Source organism: Sinocyclocheilus rhinocerous, unplaced genomic scaffold (assembly GCF_001515625.1).
Source record: "Sinocyclocheilus rhinocerous isolate Xijiao unplaced genomic scaffold, SAMN03320098_v1.1 scaffold472, whole genome shotgun sequence".
In the NCBI taxonomy this organism is placed as follows: Eukaryota; Metazoa; Chordata; class Actinopteri; order Cypriniformes; family Cyprinidae; genus Sinocyclocheilus; species Sinocyclocheilus rhinocerous.
In genome coordinates, this window is record NW_015641089.1 from 271,603 (window position 1) to 291,272 (window position 19,670).

Below are 19,670 nucleotides of genomic sequence, written 5' to 3' on the forward strand. Positions count from 1 at the left end.
CCTGTATCTCGTACAAATATTCCCTCCCTGTGAGGAATTCTAGACTGTAGGACCCCCTGCACGCTGCATGAATATTGATCCAGTATGAAGCAATAGTTAATCAGATTCTGGAAAGCTCAGAGAACCTCAGTAACAGACCAGCATTTCCACACTGGTTTATACACAACATCGGCTCATTAGGAAAAAAGTGGCTCTATCTACATTTTTGGACAACTCCTGAAAAAGACCTATACATGAAATTCACAGTAGTGTCACTAGTGGCAGTAAAACACCAACAACTTTTATTCCTTTTCACACAAATTATCAGATTATCGATTAATAAAGACTTATTTTTAATGCAGTGCCTTGCACAATATTACACTCTATAAAATGCTGGGTTAAAAAGGGACAAACCCAGCAATTGGGTTGTTTTGACCCAGTGGTTGGGTTGTTTTGAACCGCTGGGTCAAAACAACCCAACCGCTGGGTCAAAACAACCCAATAGCTGGGTCAAAACAACCCAATAGCTGGGTTTGTCCCTTTTTAACCCAGCGCTGGGTTATATTTAACCCAGCATTTTTTAGAGTGTATGCTTTATGTGCTGTTGTTTGTAAGTGCTAACAATTATCTTGTTGTAAGGTTGAATCAGAGTTATTATTGTTAACTAACACTAAAACTAAAACCATAAATAATATTTTCGTTATCTGAAATAAAATAAAATGATTTCATTTCAACTAGTTTCCAAGACAACATTTATCATTTTTGTTTAGTTTAAGCTGAAGTACTAAAATATTTAAAACTAATAAACAAATACTATATAGACATACTAAAAAAAGAGACAAAAACAGACAACTAAATTACTTTTTTTTTTTTTTTACTAAAATTTAAATTAAAAACAGAAAATATAAATATAAAATCTAATTATTATCTAAATCTAAATATTAACAAAAACTCATATATCATATATCAACTCATATATCATAGTCTCATATATCATATACTGTATTGGCCCGAATATAAGACGACCGCGTTTTTTCAGATGTATTTCCAAGAAAAAAATATCGTCTTATATTCGGGACAATACGGTACTATCAAATATCATAAAGATTCATATGCATGAATATCTCAAGCTGTAAAATAAGCATATGCTGCCTTCAAGTCATTTCATTAATGATTGGGCGCATGCGAAGTAGCATCAGGTCATAATTACAAATGCTTTTGTTTTTGAGTCCTGAATTTTGAGGGATTTTTTAATTGATATTGGTTATTATTAGGCCCAAATGGACCTTTCCTTTTTTCTTTTTAAAATTATTTTCTGTGCTGATTTTGGAGGGAAATCGGTCCAATTCTGCAGACTAGATTTAAACATTTAATCATTATTTTATGATTATTTTAAAATAATTTTATTAAAAAATATATTATTTATTTATTGAATTTATTTGTTTGTAATTCACATTAGTATAAAGAATACTAAATATAAACATGCAAGATAACAGGAACATTACTAATGTATACCTGTGGCCCCTAGGCTGGTAACAAGTATAAAACTTTGTGATTGACAAGTGGTTTATGAGTTGACAGGCTTGTACTACAAAACTACATTTCCCATCATCCTCTGCAGCTACAAGCTAAGATATACACAGCTTCAGTTGCACAACTAATGCACATCCTTCACTTTTTATTTTGTTATGGTTGTGCTGTGCTAAAACTGATTTGATCTAGATGATAAAAGTGAGAAAATATTTGAAATGACCAGTGTCCATTTGTTCCAGTCAAAATCACTGTAAAATGACTGAAAAGTAGGGACCTACCCAGCAGGACTTGAAGGAAGCATGATGCAGGTAAAGTAAGTGTGCATTGTTGCATATTGCAAGATGCTAAATACGCTTGACTACCTGTCTTTTAGCTGATTTGGTTAGCCTGTACGGCAATAGCACATAAACTGGGACAAACACATAGACGTACAACAAATTAAATGCAAACATAAATATATACATACAGATGACATGATTAACACACATACAGCCCTTATTTTAAACAGAAACATCACATTTTCCAAAGCTCCTGTGTGAGAGGATGGTGAGTGATCGTAATTCATGACAAACCAGTGCGATTTTAAATTAACAGCAGTGATTGTGAGCGGAGTGAGAAGAAACCAAAAAAATCACTGTGAGACAATGATGTGAGTTAAATGATTCGAGTGAACAAACTGCTCTCGGCTAGATCTTGTGTTGCAGCAGACGAATCAATGCTCTTGCTGTTTTTGGTCTAATAACCTGGTGTAAAATAACTGGAAGTGCTATTTTATGACATTTGGCTCGCTTCCATTCGGTTTTACTACATTAGAGAGTTATTGCATTTTATTAATTTAAATAAAGAAATACATACAAGCTCGGGAGAACTGCTCTTCATACTAAAGTGTGTCGTAGGCTTTCCTTCTAAACACAGGCTCTGTTTTAAAACCTAGTGAGCAGCCTTTCTGTCTTCATAGGCAGCATCATAAATGTCATATTTTATAAGGGATTTGAAACACTCAAGTTAATGACAAAATACAAAAAAAAAATTCTAAAAATATCATACACATATTGGGTACAACAGGCCATTTTAATTTGACTTAAATAATTGAATCAATAATTTTTGGAAAATATTTAATGCAATTATTTAATATAAAAATATATTTAATTTAATAATTATATATTTAATGCATTGTGGGATTGCATTTGCCATAAAATATCCAAGAGGCATCTTAAATCATTAATCATTGTTTAGGCCAGCTTTCACAATTATAAAGTGCTCTATGATGCCTAAAAGCACACACTAGGTTTTGAAACAGATCTAGAGACATAGTAGTTCTGGAGGGAGATCTGTTTGACAGAGACTCAGTATTCACACACCGTTACCTTTGTGCTCAAACACCAGCAGTGTCACATCCATTTAAATTTACATTTTGAAATCTGGAACCATATTCATAAATACTTCAGGCTTGGACACAACCTTTGTGGTTCAGATGTTTAAAGGGGTCATGAACTGAGAAATCAAAATTCCCTTGATCTTTTGACATATAAGAGGTCACTGTACTATACAATCATCCTGTAAGTTTCAGAACTCAAAACTTTCTCTTTAGTCTAAAATCAGCTTATATTGAAGCCAATCTGCCAAAACGACATCACATCACTATCTGTTTAGCTCCGCCCACCGATTCATGCCTGTAGTGTAAATAACGAGAGAGACAAACGCAGGTCTACGCAGAAACCAAACGATAAAGATGCTCAGAAGACAACAAGACGCTGTTCAGTGCCAAGATGTGGAAAAACACAGTCTCTGCATCGCCTTCCTTCTGATCCCAACATTAGGAAAGAGTGGATGAAGTTTATTTTTAACGAAGTTCCAGACTGCGTCAGCAAGAACTTGGTCCTTTGTTCGCTTCATTTCACCGCGGAATCGTTTACAAACAAGGCACAATTCGATTCAGGATTTTTCCGAAAGATTGAAACTAAAAGACGATGCTGTGCTGAATATATCAGATCTGACAGTAATGTCGCACCACACGAGTCGAGTGTGAGGAACTGTTCTTATTGCATGCTGCTCACTATTGCTTTGTCTGTTATTACAGATCGTTTGATATGTACTGAGTATTTATGCATTTTTAACCTAAATCATCTGTGAAGGATGCAGCTGTCAAACATACACAACTGTTAGCCAATCACAGCAGTGAACGTTTACTTCTGAGTCGACAATCCACCACAGAGCGTTCTGATGAGGGGGTCAAAACAGGACAGAAAATAGCCTATTACTTCTGAATTATGATGTTTTTTGATGTAAAAAAAATTGATAACATTGTAAGTGGAGCTCTGAGAACAGTACAAAATAATAAAAAAGGCAGTTCATGACCCCTTTAAAATCTGGTACGTCTGAACACAGCGAGGTCATTCCTGTTTCAGGACGGAAAGCTTTGTCATTAAACCAGTGTGCGAGTTTTGATCTGTACTGTACATTTTCCCAAGGAAAGGCACTCCAGCTCTCTAGTTTTCCATACACCACCGAAACATCTCTTACTGTCCTGTTTTAATGTTAAAAAGAGGATCACAGCCTTGGTTATCTCTGGATATCTTTGACAGCTGTGGCTTTTCATGTGATATGGTTACATTTTAAATGGGAAAACAACACTTTTCTGAAACTACGGTGCGTTCTTGAGAATAACTCACCCCTAGTACTGTTCCAGCTACTTTCGTATTTCCATCAAACATGTGACGATGTCCCAAGATAACCAAGGCTTTACAGAAACACGCAGTTTTGGTAGTGCACGGGAAAATCCGTTCAGTTTTGACCATCTTACTATCTTACTGTGCACCACATTAAACTGTCAGGTGTTTCAGGAAGTCAGAGGCACTGCAAAGACACTTGGAAACATATCTGTCTTAAAGTTGAGAGGGAGATGGACGAGGCACTGACCTCGGGTCTGAAACTGTGGGGCCTGGTGTATCTACTGAGTCCAGGGCCTCCCCTGGCTGTGACGGAGCCCTTAGCGGCGCCCTGTCCCTGTCCAGGGGCCTCCGGGACACTCTGGCGGTCTAGGCACCACTCCTGCTCCTCCCTGCGCCCGTACTGTGAGTGAGGAGGGGAGGAAAGGGTCGGGGAGGTGGAGACAGAGGGAGGTGCATGGGGATTGTGAACGACAAACAGAATACAGAAAAAAGAGTGGAGGGGGAAAAATAAAACTGAACGTGGGTTTAAGCGAAACTCAGAGTGTGAAATGCAAAGGTGAGGGGTCATCGACACACATTGTATTCAAAAAATGATTATGAATTACAAAACAATGATCGAATGGAAAACAGAAAGAAAGAGAGAGCCAGCGGGCTACAAGACAAAGAAAAGCGCAAAAAGAAAGACCAACTTAAAGATGATGGCGTAGGAGATAGACGAGAAGAGAACGAGAATGAGGAGGAACAGAATCATGGGCTGAATCTGGGAACGAAATGAGGGACGAAGAGAGAAGAAGGGAAGGGCCAAGGGGAAAAAAAGAATGCAAAACACTGGTTATGAAGCGCATGCGATGGGGATACATGAGTCTTATAACCAATAACTCAAAATGTGCAGTGACTGACAGCTGAGACTAAACGCTAATGGTGTCGTGCCAAATCCAGGACCAGGTCAAAACCCTAATGCTTAAACCAGTCCACCGGCTTAAAGAACTTTTTGGGGGTGTTTTACGAATACAATTGTAATGTATAGCTGAATTAATATTAATATAATTAAATATTAATATAATAATTCTTAATGAAATAATGACAATGAAAATTACATTATTTTACTGATTTAACTGCATATTATTTTATCATTTTAATTACAATTATTTTAATTAGTACCTTATATTAATATTAAGCTAATAATTAAAATAGTACACGTAATTAAAATAATACATTTCTAAATATTATATTAATTATTATTATTAGATTAATTCTAATATTAATTGCAATATTAATATTAATTTAGATAATAATTAAAATAATACATGAATTTACAATAATACAGTTCTAAAAAAATATTACAATTATTAGCTTTATCAATAGTATTAAAGATAATTGAAAATAAAAATAAAAAATACATTATACAGTTAAATACTTAAAATAATACTGATATTACTATTTAATAAGCTAATAAGCTAATTATTAATAAGCACATTTTTAAGCTAATAATTAAAATAATACATGTAATTAAAATTAATTTCTAAATGATTATTTTAATTACTATATTTATAAATATTATAAATATAAATATATAAAATAACCAAAAACATAGTTAAATAATTAATTATATTGAAATAATTACATAATTTTAAACATTTAGCTATGTGACGTTTTAAAATTGTATTATTTTAATAATTAACTACATTAAAACAATTTATTAAAACAAAATTGGGTTTGATAAAATAAATATATTTTAATATAAATACAAATGAATAAATATGTTTGATCCACAATTTTTTTGAGATGCACATAGTTTTGGTCACTTGATGTTGAATGTTAAGTCCTCGTCCTGAAAGCAAAACCACTTGAGAACCACACTTACACACACCATAGGTTAAAATGAAGGTTTTAGCTAGCTTATTAATAAGCTTGCCAAGCTAGTACAAAAGTAAACCTTTAAATCTCATTATGATGTTCAATTGTCAAAAAGTACAGATTTTTGGCATCACAACAGAAAGATACAATGTTATAGCTGATAATGAATACAAAACATATTATATTATACTATATAATTACCACTGATGTATTGTTTAATTATAACTCTAGGTTCCTGATCAGTGATAGAACAATGCTAAAGGCTTCTGGATGAGGCATAACAAACATCTGCAAGGTGTGTAGGACTTTGACAGGGTTTGGATGCGGCACGACGGCAGCAAAGCTCAGCCATGCGAAGAAAAGCAGCATATCAACGAGCTGAAGCTCTTGAATAAACATCCTATATGAGTGTATATCAGGTCTGTTATCATTAACCGGTGGGGGACATCTAACCGTTCATAGATATGAGGTGAAAAGGCCGTGACTTCATGCTTGATGAAGAGTGTTTTAGTGGTTAGATTTAAGTGACGTGACCCAAAGCAAAGAACCGCCCAGTTTAACCGATGGCTTCCACCAATGAACATGAGCCAAATGAGCTAATCAACCAATCAGAGCGCAATTCAAACACTATTGACCTTAAATTTGAAATATCAAATCACATGCAGACGCTCAATTTATACGACAAGCTACTAAAACATCAATAGATGTCAAACCCGTAGTTGCATGTAGGTTATTAGTTGGAAAGTTGACTCATGTTATCATAAAGCAGTTTCAAAGCACAAAGCAGGAAATAAGCTACAAGCAGTTCTATGGAGGGCAGCTTTCCGAGACTATTTAGCATATATGACACCAAAACATTTTAAAATCATTAATTGAGACAAAAGACACAGCTGCATTATTCCTGAGAATGATCAACCACATCAGAGTCACTTAAAAATATATAGAGAAACAAACATTTAGTGTATTCAGAGTATGTTCACAGGTCACACAGAGCCTCTAGAGGTTACTCAGAAAACAAAAACGCAGTATAAGCACTTCTTGTCTGCCATATCTCATATTAATGGCTGCATCTTCCATATACGTTGCATCAGCATTAACTGTGCAAATAAACTACTAGATTTGCTCAAGGCCAGACCCCAGGTGATGACAAACACATTTTACTGCCATTTTAACTAATGTTAGTATGCATCATACCACATCAGCCGGGTCCAAAATTGACAAGTGCCAGTAAATAAAAATTAAATCGAGATCAATTTAATTATAACCTAATTAAGAAGTGCAACATGTAAATATGAAAATATAAGGATCTAGAAAACAATGCGTCCTCCTGTCTTTGTTAAAAGTGAAGTTTAAGGCCAAAAACAAACTTTAAGCAAGTATGTGATTGCTGCAGCAAGCATTTGCACAGAGGGTGTTATTAGCTTCTAGCAATGCCCGAGAGACTTCATGCATTGATGCATTACAAAATGAGTTGGCACACAATTTATAACTAAATGCACGTATGTGCCCTGGTCAATCGCTTACAGCTGGTTTGTGCGCTTGTATTCATGTCATATATGATGCTGCGAATAACATTTGGGCTATTTGTGACAAATATGCATAAAAATAATATAACTGATATTGACTAAGAAATACAAAATACTATCAAAGCTTATTTCTGCCATGGAATAAATAAAAGTAATTGCAACTTTTTAACTCACAATTCTGACTTTTCTCGTATATTTCTGAGGAAACTCAGAATTTCGCAATTCTGAGATGTTAACTCACAATTCTGAGAAGTCAAAATTGCGAGATGTAAACTCAGAATACCAAAAAAAGGGGGAAAAAAAAGAAAAAGAGTCAGACCTGTGAAATGTAAACTCAGAATTCCAAAAAAGAGTCAGAACTGCGAGATGTAAACTCAGAATTCCATAAAAAGAGTCAGAATTAAAAAAAAAACTCAGAATTAAAAAAAATAAATAATAATAATCTGAATTGTGAGATGTAAACTTAAAAAGGGCAGAATTACAAGATGTCAACTCCGAATTCCAAAAAAGAGAGTCAGAATTATGAGATGTAAACTCCAAATAAAAAAAAAAAAAAAGAGTCAGAATTGTGAGATGTAAACTTAGAATTCCAAAAAGAGTCAGAACTGCGAGATGTCAATGTAGAATTCCAAAAAAAGAGTCAGAATTGCGAGATGCAAACTCAGAATTCCAAAAAAAGAGTCCGAATTGAGAGGCGTAAAGTTAGAATTCCAAAAAAGAGTCAGAATTGCGAGATGCAAATTTAGAATTCTGAAAAAAAAGAGTCTGAATTTTCAGATATAAACTCGTTACTGTGAGAAGAGAATAAAAGATTGGTGAGATAAACAGTCGTAGTTATCTTGTCATATTTTTATTCTGTGGTAAGAAATAAGCTTCAGTAAAATACACTTTTATGGCTGGGAAATATTTCTTAGTTTACCCACTACTGGCACAGTTAGTTTTGGACCCTTCAAATCATAGACAACCAAAACAGTACACATAGCTCTGTGAAGCCATGCGGGAAATACCCCTAAACACCCCCCTGCCCCAGGTGCGAGACAAGGGGGTTGTGGGTAAGAGGATGGGGCAGGTACAGATGCAGGTGTTTGGTGTTTATGAGCAGCATCGAGGGTGGTTTTGCTAGGAAAGGAGAGGTAGGGGCATCTTGGCTGAGCTTGGTAGCGCTCGTGCTGGTATGTGCCTATGTGTGGGTAAGGGAAATGTGCATTGCATTCTGGGATATTGTATTCCAGGAGGTGTGCCCTATCGTATAGTGCACATTTTGGCAAATGTAGTACAGCAGGTCATCTGGATAGTCCATCCATGCAGAAAATTAATGTACATACAGCAAAAATAGCACAAATAATATGGTGTTCTCAAAGAAAACTGAGAGGTCAGTTAATATTGATGAGCGAGTGTTGTTCTGTGATGTCTGGAAGACTTGTTCAACTGCCTACATTTATGCTGAAGGTTATTAATGTCAAAATGGATTAAAAAGCACCAAACATCTTCACAACTCTGTGTATCCTTTAGTCTCTCCTGCTGTTTTATTATCTCATTAATCTCAGAGCAGGTCTATCAGAACGTAACTCTGCTCACAGAACTCCCATTAATCTTTTGCATGGATCTTTTTTCACATATAACTTACAACAAAAAAAAAGATAAGAAATATCACTGTTGGGCAAGGCAACTGCATAACCAGTTTGCTAGTCAAATACTCTGCCTACAGCTCCATATCTCAAGCAAGTCTACCTATTTCCCTTCTTATCTGGGTGTTGTTTCTGGTTTGAGATGAAGAGTCATGCCAGCCAAATTAGTTGAATAGCTTCCTTTATGGTGCATTCAGGACCTTCGATATATGATACATGAAGATGCAGAATCAATATAAAGGTGTATGCATTCTCAAAAAAGGAATTTCAAATGAAGAAGCAGCAAAGGAAAAAAGGAAGTTGCCATGTCATGTGATCGCATGTGACGGCAAAAACTGAATAAAGATGAAGAGTCGAGATACACATAACCTACCTGGAAGTCCGTCACCAGATCCCTTCCCAGTGTCCCGATGGGTGAGTCCCTTGACATGGAGGTAACCGAGGAAAGGAAGCTGCTAGATTCGGTGAGGTTGGGCATGGGGGAAAGGTCGTCGACGCGGTCCCTTAGACCCTCCCCTAGGTGGTCCACCTTGTCCATGAATTGCTGGAGTTCCGTTCGAAAAGCCCTCATGCGGGTGTTGATGGTATCCAGCACCTGAGAGTCGGGTTTAGATTCAGCAGAGTCCCCATCACCTCTGAACTCCAAACTTTCCGCAAGAAGGTCCCCTCCCAGGACAACCAGATGACCTTCGTGAATCAGACTGTCCGTATCTGTGATGACCCGCTCCACTGTTTTAACAAGCATCTCAGCTTCACGCCTGACGTTGTGGAGCGTCTCCCGGTCTTCCCGTCTCCGCTGGGCAAACTCGGCCACTCCCAGTTCGCCAGGATCTGAAGGTTTCTCGCCACTGGCGAATCCAGAAGTCGCCGTTTTCTCAAACAAGTCATCGGAGTCACTCTCCCCGCCAACAGGACCCTCACGTTTGGGGTGGAGCAGCAGAAGCCTGGCCGTCTCGTCCTCATCTGGTTCCCTTCGCCCGGCATCGCTATCCACATCACTATCCCGTGGGCTACTGGTGCGTATTCCCAAGTGTGCCGCCAAGTCACAGCGCTGCATATTTGATATTAGCACCCGGTTCTCGTACTGCAGCTTCATCACCTTCCCACTTAGCTCATTGATCTGGAGTCTTGAGGCTTTCAGCTCCTCCTGCAGTGTGGCACCACTCCCTGCTCCCGAGAAACCATTACCAGGTTTGAGAGTGCCACCATTTCCACCCTCAGCTCCCTCGGACTCCCGGTCGGCTTGGCTGGGTCCAAATTTGAAGCGGTTGAGCTCAGACGTCAGCTGCTTGTTGTGGTCCTCAATCTCAGAGATGGAGCGCCGCAGCAGCTCTGCCTCCTCTTCCACGAACTGCAAGTGTCGCCGCAGTTCATTTGCAGATTCCAGGGCATCACCACCAAACGGTGAGGTAGGGACGCTTGAGAAGGGTTCACGCCCAAAGCAGTCCCTCTCGTACTGGCAGCGTAGGTCTTCGTTTTCCGCCCTGAGGCCACGGTTTTCCACCTCCAGCTCTACGATCTTCCTTCCCAGAATGTTGGCTTCCTCTTCCACCAGTTTGAGCCGTAACCTTAATTCGGCTTCCCGGGAGGTGTGGGGGCCTCCACCTGTCACCTCTGCCAGGGGCAAAGGACTGTCCATGTCTCCATATACTGATTTATACTTCTGCGATTCTTGTTCCAGTTCATCCTTCTCACGGCCAAGTTTTGCCATCTTTTTACGCATAAGAGCAGATTCCTCCTTGGCAAACTGTAGCTGACAGCGCAGATCTGCACTGTCCTCCTGGAAAGAAAGAAATAAGTGAACGTAAAAGGCAATACCATTCATTTCGAAATAGCAAACAGTGACAGATTAATCGGCCTGGACAACATTTAAGAAGTCTAGAGGTTCTGTAGTCTATATACTCAACAAGTAGTGCATTTAGCATATTGTGATGTTCTGTGCACTCTTAAAAATAAATGTTTCCAAAGGGGGGGTTTGAAGCCATGACAGAGAAGAACTATTTTGGATTCCCCAAAGAACCTTTCAGTGAACAGTTATTAAAAGAACAATTTTATGTGAAGAACTTAATAATCTAAAGACCCTTTTTCAACTATAAAGTTGGTTTGTGCAATGTAAAGATTCCATTGAAGATAAAGTTTCTTCATGGAACCACAGATGTCAATAAAGAACCTTTATTTTTAACAGTATATAAGGCTTGTGAATTGATCTTTGTGTTTCTTTGTACACACCTGAGTTAAAGACTTCTTATCTTTGAAGGTTTCTCTACTGCTTCGCCTCCGCAGAGCAGTCTGAAAGACAAAAAGAGAGAAGTTAGAAGGTGTAAAGAGGACAGAGCAGATTAACAAAATGTGAGAGTCAGCGACTAATGAACAACATCTTGATTTCTGTTACCAAGCCTGGTAACCTTCATGAAAAACAGGAGCAAGCTTTTGAAAATAAATTATTCATTTTGAATAAAAAAAAACAAACAATCAGCATCTGATTTGAACACACCATCAATTATGAATACCGTATCAAGCTTAAAACTGTTATTATGTGAATTACAAGTCATGGTCCTTATGGCAGATCTTACTATTTGAATAAAACACTGCTGCTGTCAGATTTGGGATTCCTTCTTTATATCTCAGAAAACAAAACTGCCAATAGTTTGCAAACTGCATTGGCTTTGCAGGTGTTCAGTTGTTAATAAAGACAACTCTGGATATTAACAATAATAAACAATAAACAATATTTATGCAATACTAGTTTGAGATTCTGCAAAGTTTGAGATTTCCACAGTTTCAAATCTGAATGTTCAACTTCAAGTGCTGATTTTTTTTTGCACTTTCCAAATTTAACATTTAAAATTATGACTTTGAATTAAATTGAATGCAACATATGTGAAGTAGAACAAACCAAAATAGTTGCCAAGCACTTAGAAATTAAAAAGATGTGAACAGGATGTGAAGTTTGGTAATAATATGGTTGGACAGCAAAAAATTGAAAAAATTAAGTTGAACATATTTTCAGGTTGTTGAATCTGTGTAGGGTGAAATCAGGCCAAATGCACAAGGACGAACTACATGAGTTGCATTCTCAGTGTTGCCACAAGAGGTGCTATAGCAGACGTTTAGCATAAACTGTCTTCTATTCTCATTTCTACTTCAGATCAGCTACTGTCATGGTGGAGCAACAGTTTAAAGAGAATCGTACTAAGCAAGTTAGTTAAAGTCAGTATGCTTAGTTAGCTACCAGGAATAAGAACACATCCAATTATTTTGCTATAATCATTGGCTGACCGCACATGATCTCTAACTTAAATCAAGAGTTAAGTAGGTAAACTTAGCCCTGCTTATGCACAGTCTATCTTGAGTCATACACCGAACTTAAATAGCTGCTGCTGATGGCTGCGTTAGCTTTGAATCATTTATGGCCAGACAGATGGAAAGTGTGACATGGGCACAGGAGAGGAGGGAGTTTGAAACTTTTTCACCAACACAGTAACAGGGCGAGAGAGCCTAGATTCGACTCCAAAGCAGAGGAGGAGATGAGATGAGGTGATGATGTCATTTTTTATGTGGGTTGAGGGAGTCGGCAATATGGTTACAATTTATGGTTCACAATTTTCCCATTCATGTTCAGACATCCTCCAGCGAAGTCATGACCACTAGCTGCCACACTAACATCAATCACACAAGCAATAGGAAAAAATGGACATTTCTACTCATGCTAAGTCAAACATCACTATTACTATTCCTCATATTTAGTGACATTCTCCTCAGACTAAGCATTGAAGTTTAGTGCATGACTCACACTCCAGACGTAACGATTCCTCATCATGTGTAATGCATTACATTTAACCATTTATCCAAAGGTACTTACATTGCTTGTACTTTATTGCGTTTATTGGTTAATAAGGTTGTATACCTTGAATGCAAAGACCTTGCAACCATCCAGAACACTCTAGCAACTGCATAGCAACACCTAACATGCTAAAAAAAATGCTAAGAACATCTTAGCAGCCACATTGTAGTGCCTTGGAAACCACTCAGAGCAGAATTAGCATTGTGGCAATGACTTTTGCAATTGACAGAGAGACTGTAACGGGTTTGCATAACACACACACACAGATTAAGTTACACAAACGCATTAATGCATTAGTGTGCAAAACACTCTCAGTCTAATTCTCTCCATCCCTCGCTAGCATGCAAACACACATACAGTTTAAAAACATACTTAAAATCTGCAACAGTAATGCCATGCATCTGCTCTAGAGGAACGCATGACAACTATTTGCTAGGGTGATCCTGAAACACCTCTAATAAAACAGATAAACAAAGGGCTCTTTTATAACAGATCAGTCAACATGTGCATTTCTTCTCTCATCCTCAGTTCTCTGTCCCTCTCTTACATTTGCACGATTATCTAACTGGAATGGCATTACAGCGCGCCTGTACTCTGCAGCCTGCGCGCATGTGTTTCCTACAGACTTATGTAATGTAACGGGTGTAGCTTAGTGACAATGCCTGATTGAAAAAAAACAAAGCCGCTGAAAACCCAAACTGAACCCTCGCTGTTAAACTACAGTATGTGCACTCTCATATGCAGTACAGTGAAAATACTCCTGACAAAAAAGATCTCAACTGTTTCTCCTAGACAGCAATATGATTATATGGCGAACAAATGAAGACTTCGATCAATTTTCTCCATGATTAAATTATCTGAGCTGATATTCACATTCATTTTATAGCGAATGATTGATGTGTGCTTATTTTTATTCCTCCATAAAAAAAATCAAGAAGAAACAAAGTTTCATAATTAAAAGAAAGAACTAAAGTCTCTTTACAAATAAATTAATACTTTAATTCAGCAAGGATGCAACTGATCAAAAGTAATAGTATAGACATTTATAACGTTACAAAATATTTCTATTTCAAATATATGCTGTTTTTTGGAAAAATCTTGAAAAAAAAAATGTATCACAGTTTCCACAAAAATAAGAAGCAGCACACATGTTTTAAACATTAACAATAATCAGAAATGTTTATTGAGCAGCAAATCAGCATATTAGAATGATTTCTGAAGGATCATGTGACACTGAAGACTGGAGTAATGATGCTGAAAATTCAGATTTGATCACAGGAATAAATTATATTTTAAAACATATTACAGTAGAAAACAGTTATTCTAAATTGTAAAAATATTTCACTGTTTTTAGTGCATTTTTGATCAAATAAATGCAGCCATGGTGAGCAGAAGAGACTTAAAAAAACTTGAAAATATCGTACCAACCTCAAACTTTTGAAAGCATGTAAACAGTAACCTCTGAGCAATTAAAAACATCGCATAGCAAAAAATATCAACTGGTACAAGGAGAGAAAATCAGAAAGAGGCGAGCTGCATGACAGATCGTGCTCACAACAGTGGTGCGTTCAGGCTTAGATAATCACAGTCTAACTACAGTCGACAAATCCTGTTGCCTGGCCTCGTCCCAAATCAGATCACCACCCGTCCTCCGATTCCACCTGCCCTACATCCACAGACCGACAGCTACTGTTCAACCCCGCAACACAGGATGACAGAAACAGATCAAAACGCCTCCTGCCTCATGATCCAGAAACAGCAGATAGTCACTACAACAGATCAGATCATCTAGAGTAGATATAGTACAATAAATACAAGTATTCTAAACAAAAAGACATGACTTCAAGGTAGTATACAAGTGGGAAATCACGTTTTAAAGGTATTTGGAGAGTGTAAATCAACAGATTTGCAGTGTTAGCTCTAGTGTGTATATTAGCCACATTTTTGGAAGATTTTGATTGCAAAAAATACAATTGAATAACGATTAAGATTGCTATAGTAAATTAGTTTTTTTTCTCTCTCCTGAACATTCAGTTCACTTGTTTCCACCACAGGAAATAAATAAATAAATAACAATAAAGGTTAATTTTGACTTTTTTCTCACAATTCTAAATTTTTCTGCAATCATGAGAAAAAAAAAGTAAGAATTGCAAGATATAAACTCAGAATTGCTAGAAAAAAGATAAAATTGCGAGATGTAAAACTCAGAATTGTAAGAAAAAATTGTGAGATATAAACTTGAAATTATGAGTTTATAACTTGCAATTGTAAGATATAAAAAGTCACAATTACCTTTTTAAATTTTTTATTCTGTGGTGGAAACGAGCTCGAATGTTGTTGATAGATCATTCATCATCAATTATTTTTGCTCTTTTGTTTCACTTTTGGTGTGAAAAAGGCATTTTTCACAGTATAAATTCAATGAAACGCATTTGTATAGCACTTTTCTCAAGTAATATTGTTCCAAAACAGCTTTAGAAAAATATTTTTACACAGCATTTGACCATCTGTATGAATGTGTTTTCGAGGGACTTTAGTTGTGTGAAAGCATTTCAGAGTGATGAAATTAGACAGAAACACAGTAACACACTCGCTCTATTCAGCATGAGCACAAAGCTTCAGTCATCTGTCTCTGCTGCAGATAGAGGTTATTCTCTCGCCCTAAAAACAGCCTGTAAAGCCAGACCTAAGCTGATCTCAGATCAGAATGTGTAAATGGGTTTGGAAAGGCTGAAGTTGCATCTACAGGTCTGGGATCAGTGTTCTGAAAACTCTGCGTGAGGTTCGTCTCCATCTGCCGTCTCCGGCAGGAGGTCTTTGTGGATGAAGCAGAATACATTCAGCCATTCTTTATTCAACACTCAAAAAACCCTTCAATACACAAATTAATGAATCTACACAAAGGAAGAATCTGGCATTCAAAGCAGCAGGATGAGTTTCATTTTAGCAAACAGATTTCTATATGCTGTGCATTTCCCCATTTATATATAAACGTTTGCATTTCCTACAGTCTGTACATGGGGAAATTTATGGAAGCATGTTTCCACCACAGAATTTAAAAATGAAACAACAAAATTGCCAATGTTTTTAACCACACACTTTTCCCCCTTGCAATTCAAACTGACAATTTTGACTTTTTTTTGTCAGATTTCTGAGTTTATATCTCACAATTTGGACTTTTCTGACAATTTTGGACAATTCGGAGATATAAATTCAGAATTGCAAGACATAAACATAAAATTGCGAGATATAAACTTAGAATACTGAGAAAATGACAGAATTTCAAGATATAAACTCAAAATTCTAAGATGTCAACTTGGAATTGTAAGAAAGAAAGTCATAATTCTGAGTTTACATCTTGCAATTCTGAGAAAAAAGTCAGAATTGTGAGATAAAAAGTAGCAATTAGCTTTTTTATTTTTTATTCCATGGCAAAAAAAAGGGTTTCCATACATTTCTCATATAAAATGAATAAATAAAAACTGAGATAGATTTGTATATTTATATTTGATATAAAAAAAATTAATTTTATTTTTATAATTGAGATTTTTAGATATTTTTATGTATAAATGTATGCATACTCAGGAGCGTACATTTCATCTAACAGTTGGGGGGGGGACAATAAACATAAAATTTCTCAAGAGCAATTTTTGAAGGGGACACAAATAATACAGCTAAAATTGTACTTGTAAGGATATGTATACACAGAGGAAAGCCTTACTACTATTAGTGCAGCAGGGAGACCGTGACAAATTAGACAACTTAAAGCTGTTGTGGTCGTGCCGTGACAGCGCTCGTGTCCGTTGTAGACATTTACAGTGTTGCCAAATCCGCGAGTTGAAGCGACCCCTAAACATTTTTAGCCCCCGGAATGCGATTTTTACCGGGGGACCCCCTTGAAATGCGGATAGTTTGGGCTAGTTTTGAGTAGCAATTGGGCGGGTTTTGTTATGAAAACCTGGCAACCCTTTCCCTCAAGCAGGTAACGTTATTATTGCTAACATAGCGGACTCATCGAAAAATACATTGACATCATCTATTAAAGAGAAAATAATCACTTCATCCAATGTTTAAATCGTTCTGAAAAAGCGAGGTGTGCTGTGATTGGCCAGCTATCCAGTGCGTTGTGATTGGCCGAATACCTCAAGTTCTGTCCTCCCCGACCCCCCCGGGATTTCAGCCTATGTGCATACTATATCTAGACATAAAATCTTATATCGGAGTCAGATTTAATATATAAATCACTGCATACAGCCTGCAGAAATAGAGGATGGACTGAACTGCGTCTAATCAAGGTTGACTGATATCTAATATCTAGTGCTGATCTAACCTGAGCTGACAGAGTGACTGACTCTGCAGTCCGGCTGTGACTGAGCACAGATAAAACCGAGGTCGCCCCAAAGTCACAAACACACATCCCTGGAGAAACGCAGGATATCTGCTGCCTGACAAATGACACAAGCCCTTGTTCTGATTCCTGTGCTCCACTACACTCCACTAACAACAAATACTGTGAGGATCCGACTGGAATACCATGGTATTTTAATATATGCAGTGGCACTGTTTGATTAGCAAATTCATATACTAAGGTATTTAAATGGTAAAATGCAGGGTCTGTAAAAGAATACTATGGCAAACCATCAGGGTAGTGTCCAAAAAAACTACATTATATATCTGTGAGCTAATTAATAACGTAATGAAATAAATTAATACAATATGACACCAAAATAATTATCTAGTAGACAGTATAATATATATATATATATATATATATATATGTTAAGCATTTTCTTTTGTTAAGTGTTGTCTTTTGCATGACACACCGGTTTATAAGCACGTCTCTGTAGCATAAAACCACTCTTTACTAACTGTCCTTGCGGTTAGTTGAACATTAGCTACTACAGAGATGTTTCCTTGGAGTTCTGCATTAATGAACACTAATGAATGCTCGGGTCTCTAATGGAGGGTCAATATTTACCATCCTGCCTCACATTTCACGTAACCTTGGAATCTGAAGATGACATAAGCTTGTACAAACACATTTTTTAATAATGCTACAAGGCCTCTCTCAGGGCCGCTCGATATCTCTCTCTGCTAAAGGCTTGTTAAGGACGAGAAAAGCAAAAATACGATGGAACGTTTCTCAAGGGCTTTGTCACAAAGACTGATGGAGATGTTTGTTTACAGCTACATGACGGTGGCATCAGAAGTGAACAACAGGACGAAAATGTTTATGATGCTTATGGCCTCCAGCACACAACATTAAACAGCATTCGCAACACATTTTGCTTCTTTAATCTGACGTATTTCAGAATGAAACAGGAAATTCAACAAGAAAAAAAAGCCTATTTCCAGGTAAAACTCAATGAACAGCAGGAAGGATGAAATACTAGATGCAGTGCATATGTAATTTATGTATCTACATGTCTCAAAACATGGAATCTGCATTTCATCCAACAATACAAGACTCAATATGTCTAAGATTACAAGATCTCTAAGATGGGTTTATGATATAATAAACTCATTAGGTTTTAGCATTGTTTTATACAGAAGCTTCAGAGAAACAGAAGACTAATTAGTCACTAATGTCTTTAGAACATTTTAAACAAGATGCCACGTCACATTTGAAGAATCAAATTAAGACGTGTAATGTGATTTTAAGACAACTGATATGTTTATCTATAAGCTCTCTGAACTTTATTTGTAATATTGTGACTGTGAGACAACAGTGTTGTTCTTAAAGCTAGTACATAATTTAAAGCTGGTCTAAATGTATGTTATGGATCTGATGGTGAACAATTCATCTGTGTGCATGTTCCATTTATAAAAAATAACCTCATAATATTGAATCAAAATATCCTGATATAAAGGGGAAAAAAAGAACATAGCAAATAAAAAAATCAGACTCTGAGATTAATTTTTATATCTAATATATATATATATTTTATATATATTTAATATTTGAGATTTTTAGGTAGTTTTTAAATATAAATGTATGCATATATAGATATAAAATATAAATAGGCTGTCATATCAGTTTATGCATGAGAAAGTCTACAAAAATCTGATAAAATGTCAATTTTGTTACTCAAAAGTCACCATTTTTGTGGTACATTTGCATATTGATTAATTGTAAACGCGCACAGCAATCCTTTAGTTTAAAACATGGCAACCCCAATCTAATGGGTTCGATTCCCAGGCAAAGCATGAACTTAACAAATACTACAGATACGTTTCCTGCTTCATCAATGAACATTAATGAATGCTTGGGTCTCTAATGGAGAATCACCCTATTTTCTAAATGCATGTTATAGATCTGATTGTGAACAATTCATCTGTGTGCATAGTTCATCTATAAAAAATAACCTCATAACATCTAATCAAAATATCCTCATATAACGCCAATGTCATGGGTTCAGTTCCCAGGGAATGCATGAACTTAAATGTATGTGCATTGTCATTTAGTGTTGGGAAGTTCGGATCATTTTACCGACTCGGACCTTTGAGTCTCGTTCAGCAAAATGAACGAATCTTTTTTCGAGTCATTCGTTCATTACGTGACAGCCCCATACGCTTTAACCAATGCAGTCTGAGCCGGAAAGAGAATTGATTAGTTCATCTCTCGAGTCTT

General features: G+C 36.7%; 1 protein-coding gene across 1 annotated transcript in view; it reads right to left on the reverse strand.

The window, feature by feature from the left end:
* LOC107754603 (microtubule cross-linking factor 1-like) overlaps positions 1-19,670 on the reverse strand; it is a 71,241-nt gene that overhangs the window by 21,894 nt on the left and 29,677 nt on the right. The window contains exons 5-7 of the mRNA XM_016571114.1: positions 11,425-11,484; positions 9,569-10,975; positions 4,432-4,584 (exon numbers count right to left, since the gene is read on the reverse strand). Coding sequence (XP_016426600.1) covers positions 4,432-4,584; positions 9,569-10,975; positions 11,425-11,484 — 1,620 coding nt within the window. The remainder of the gene's footprint in view (positions 1-4,431; positions 4,585-9,568; positions 10,976-11,424; positions 11,485-19,670) is intronic.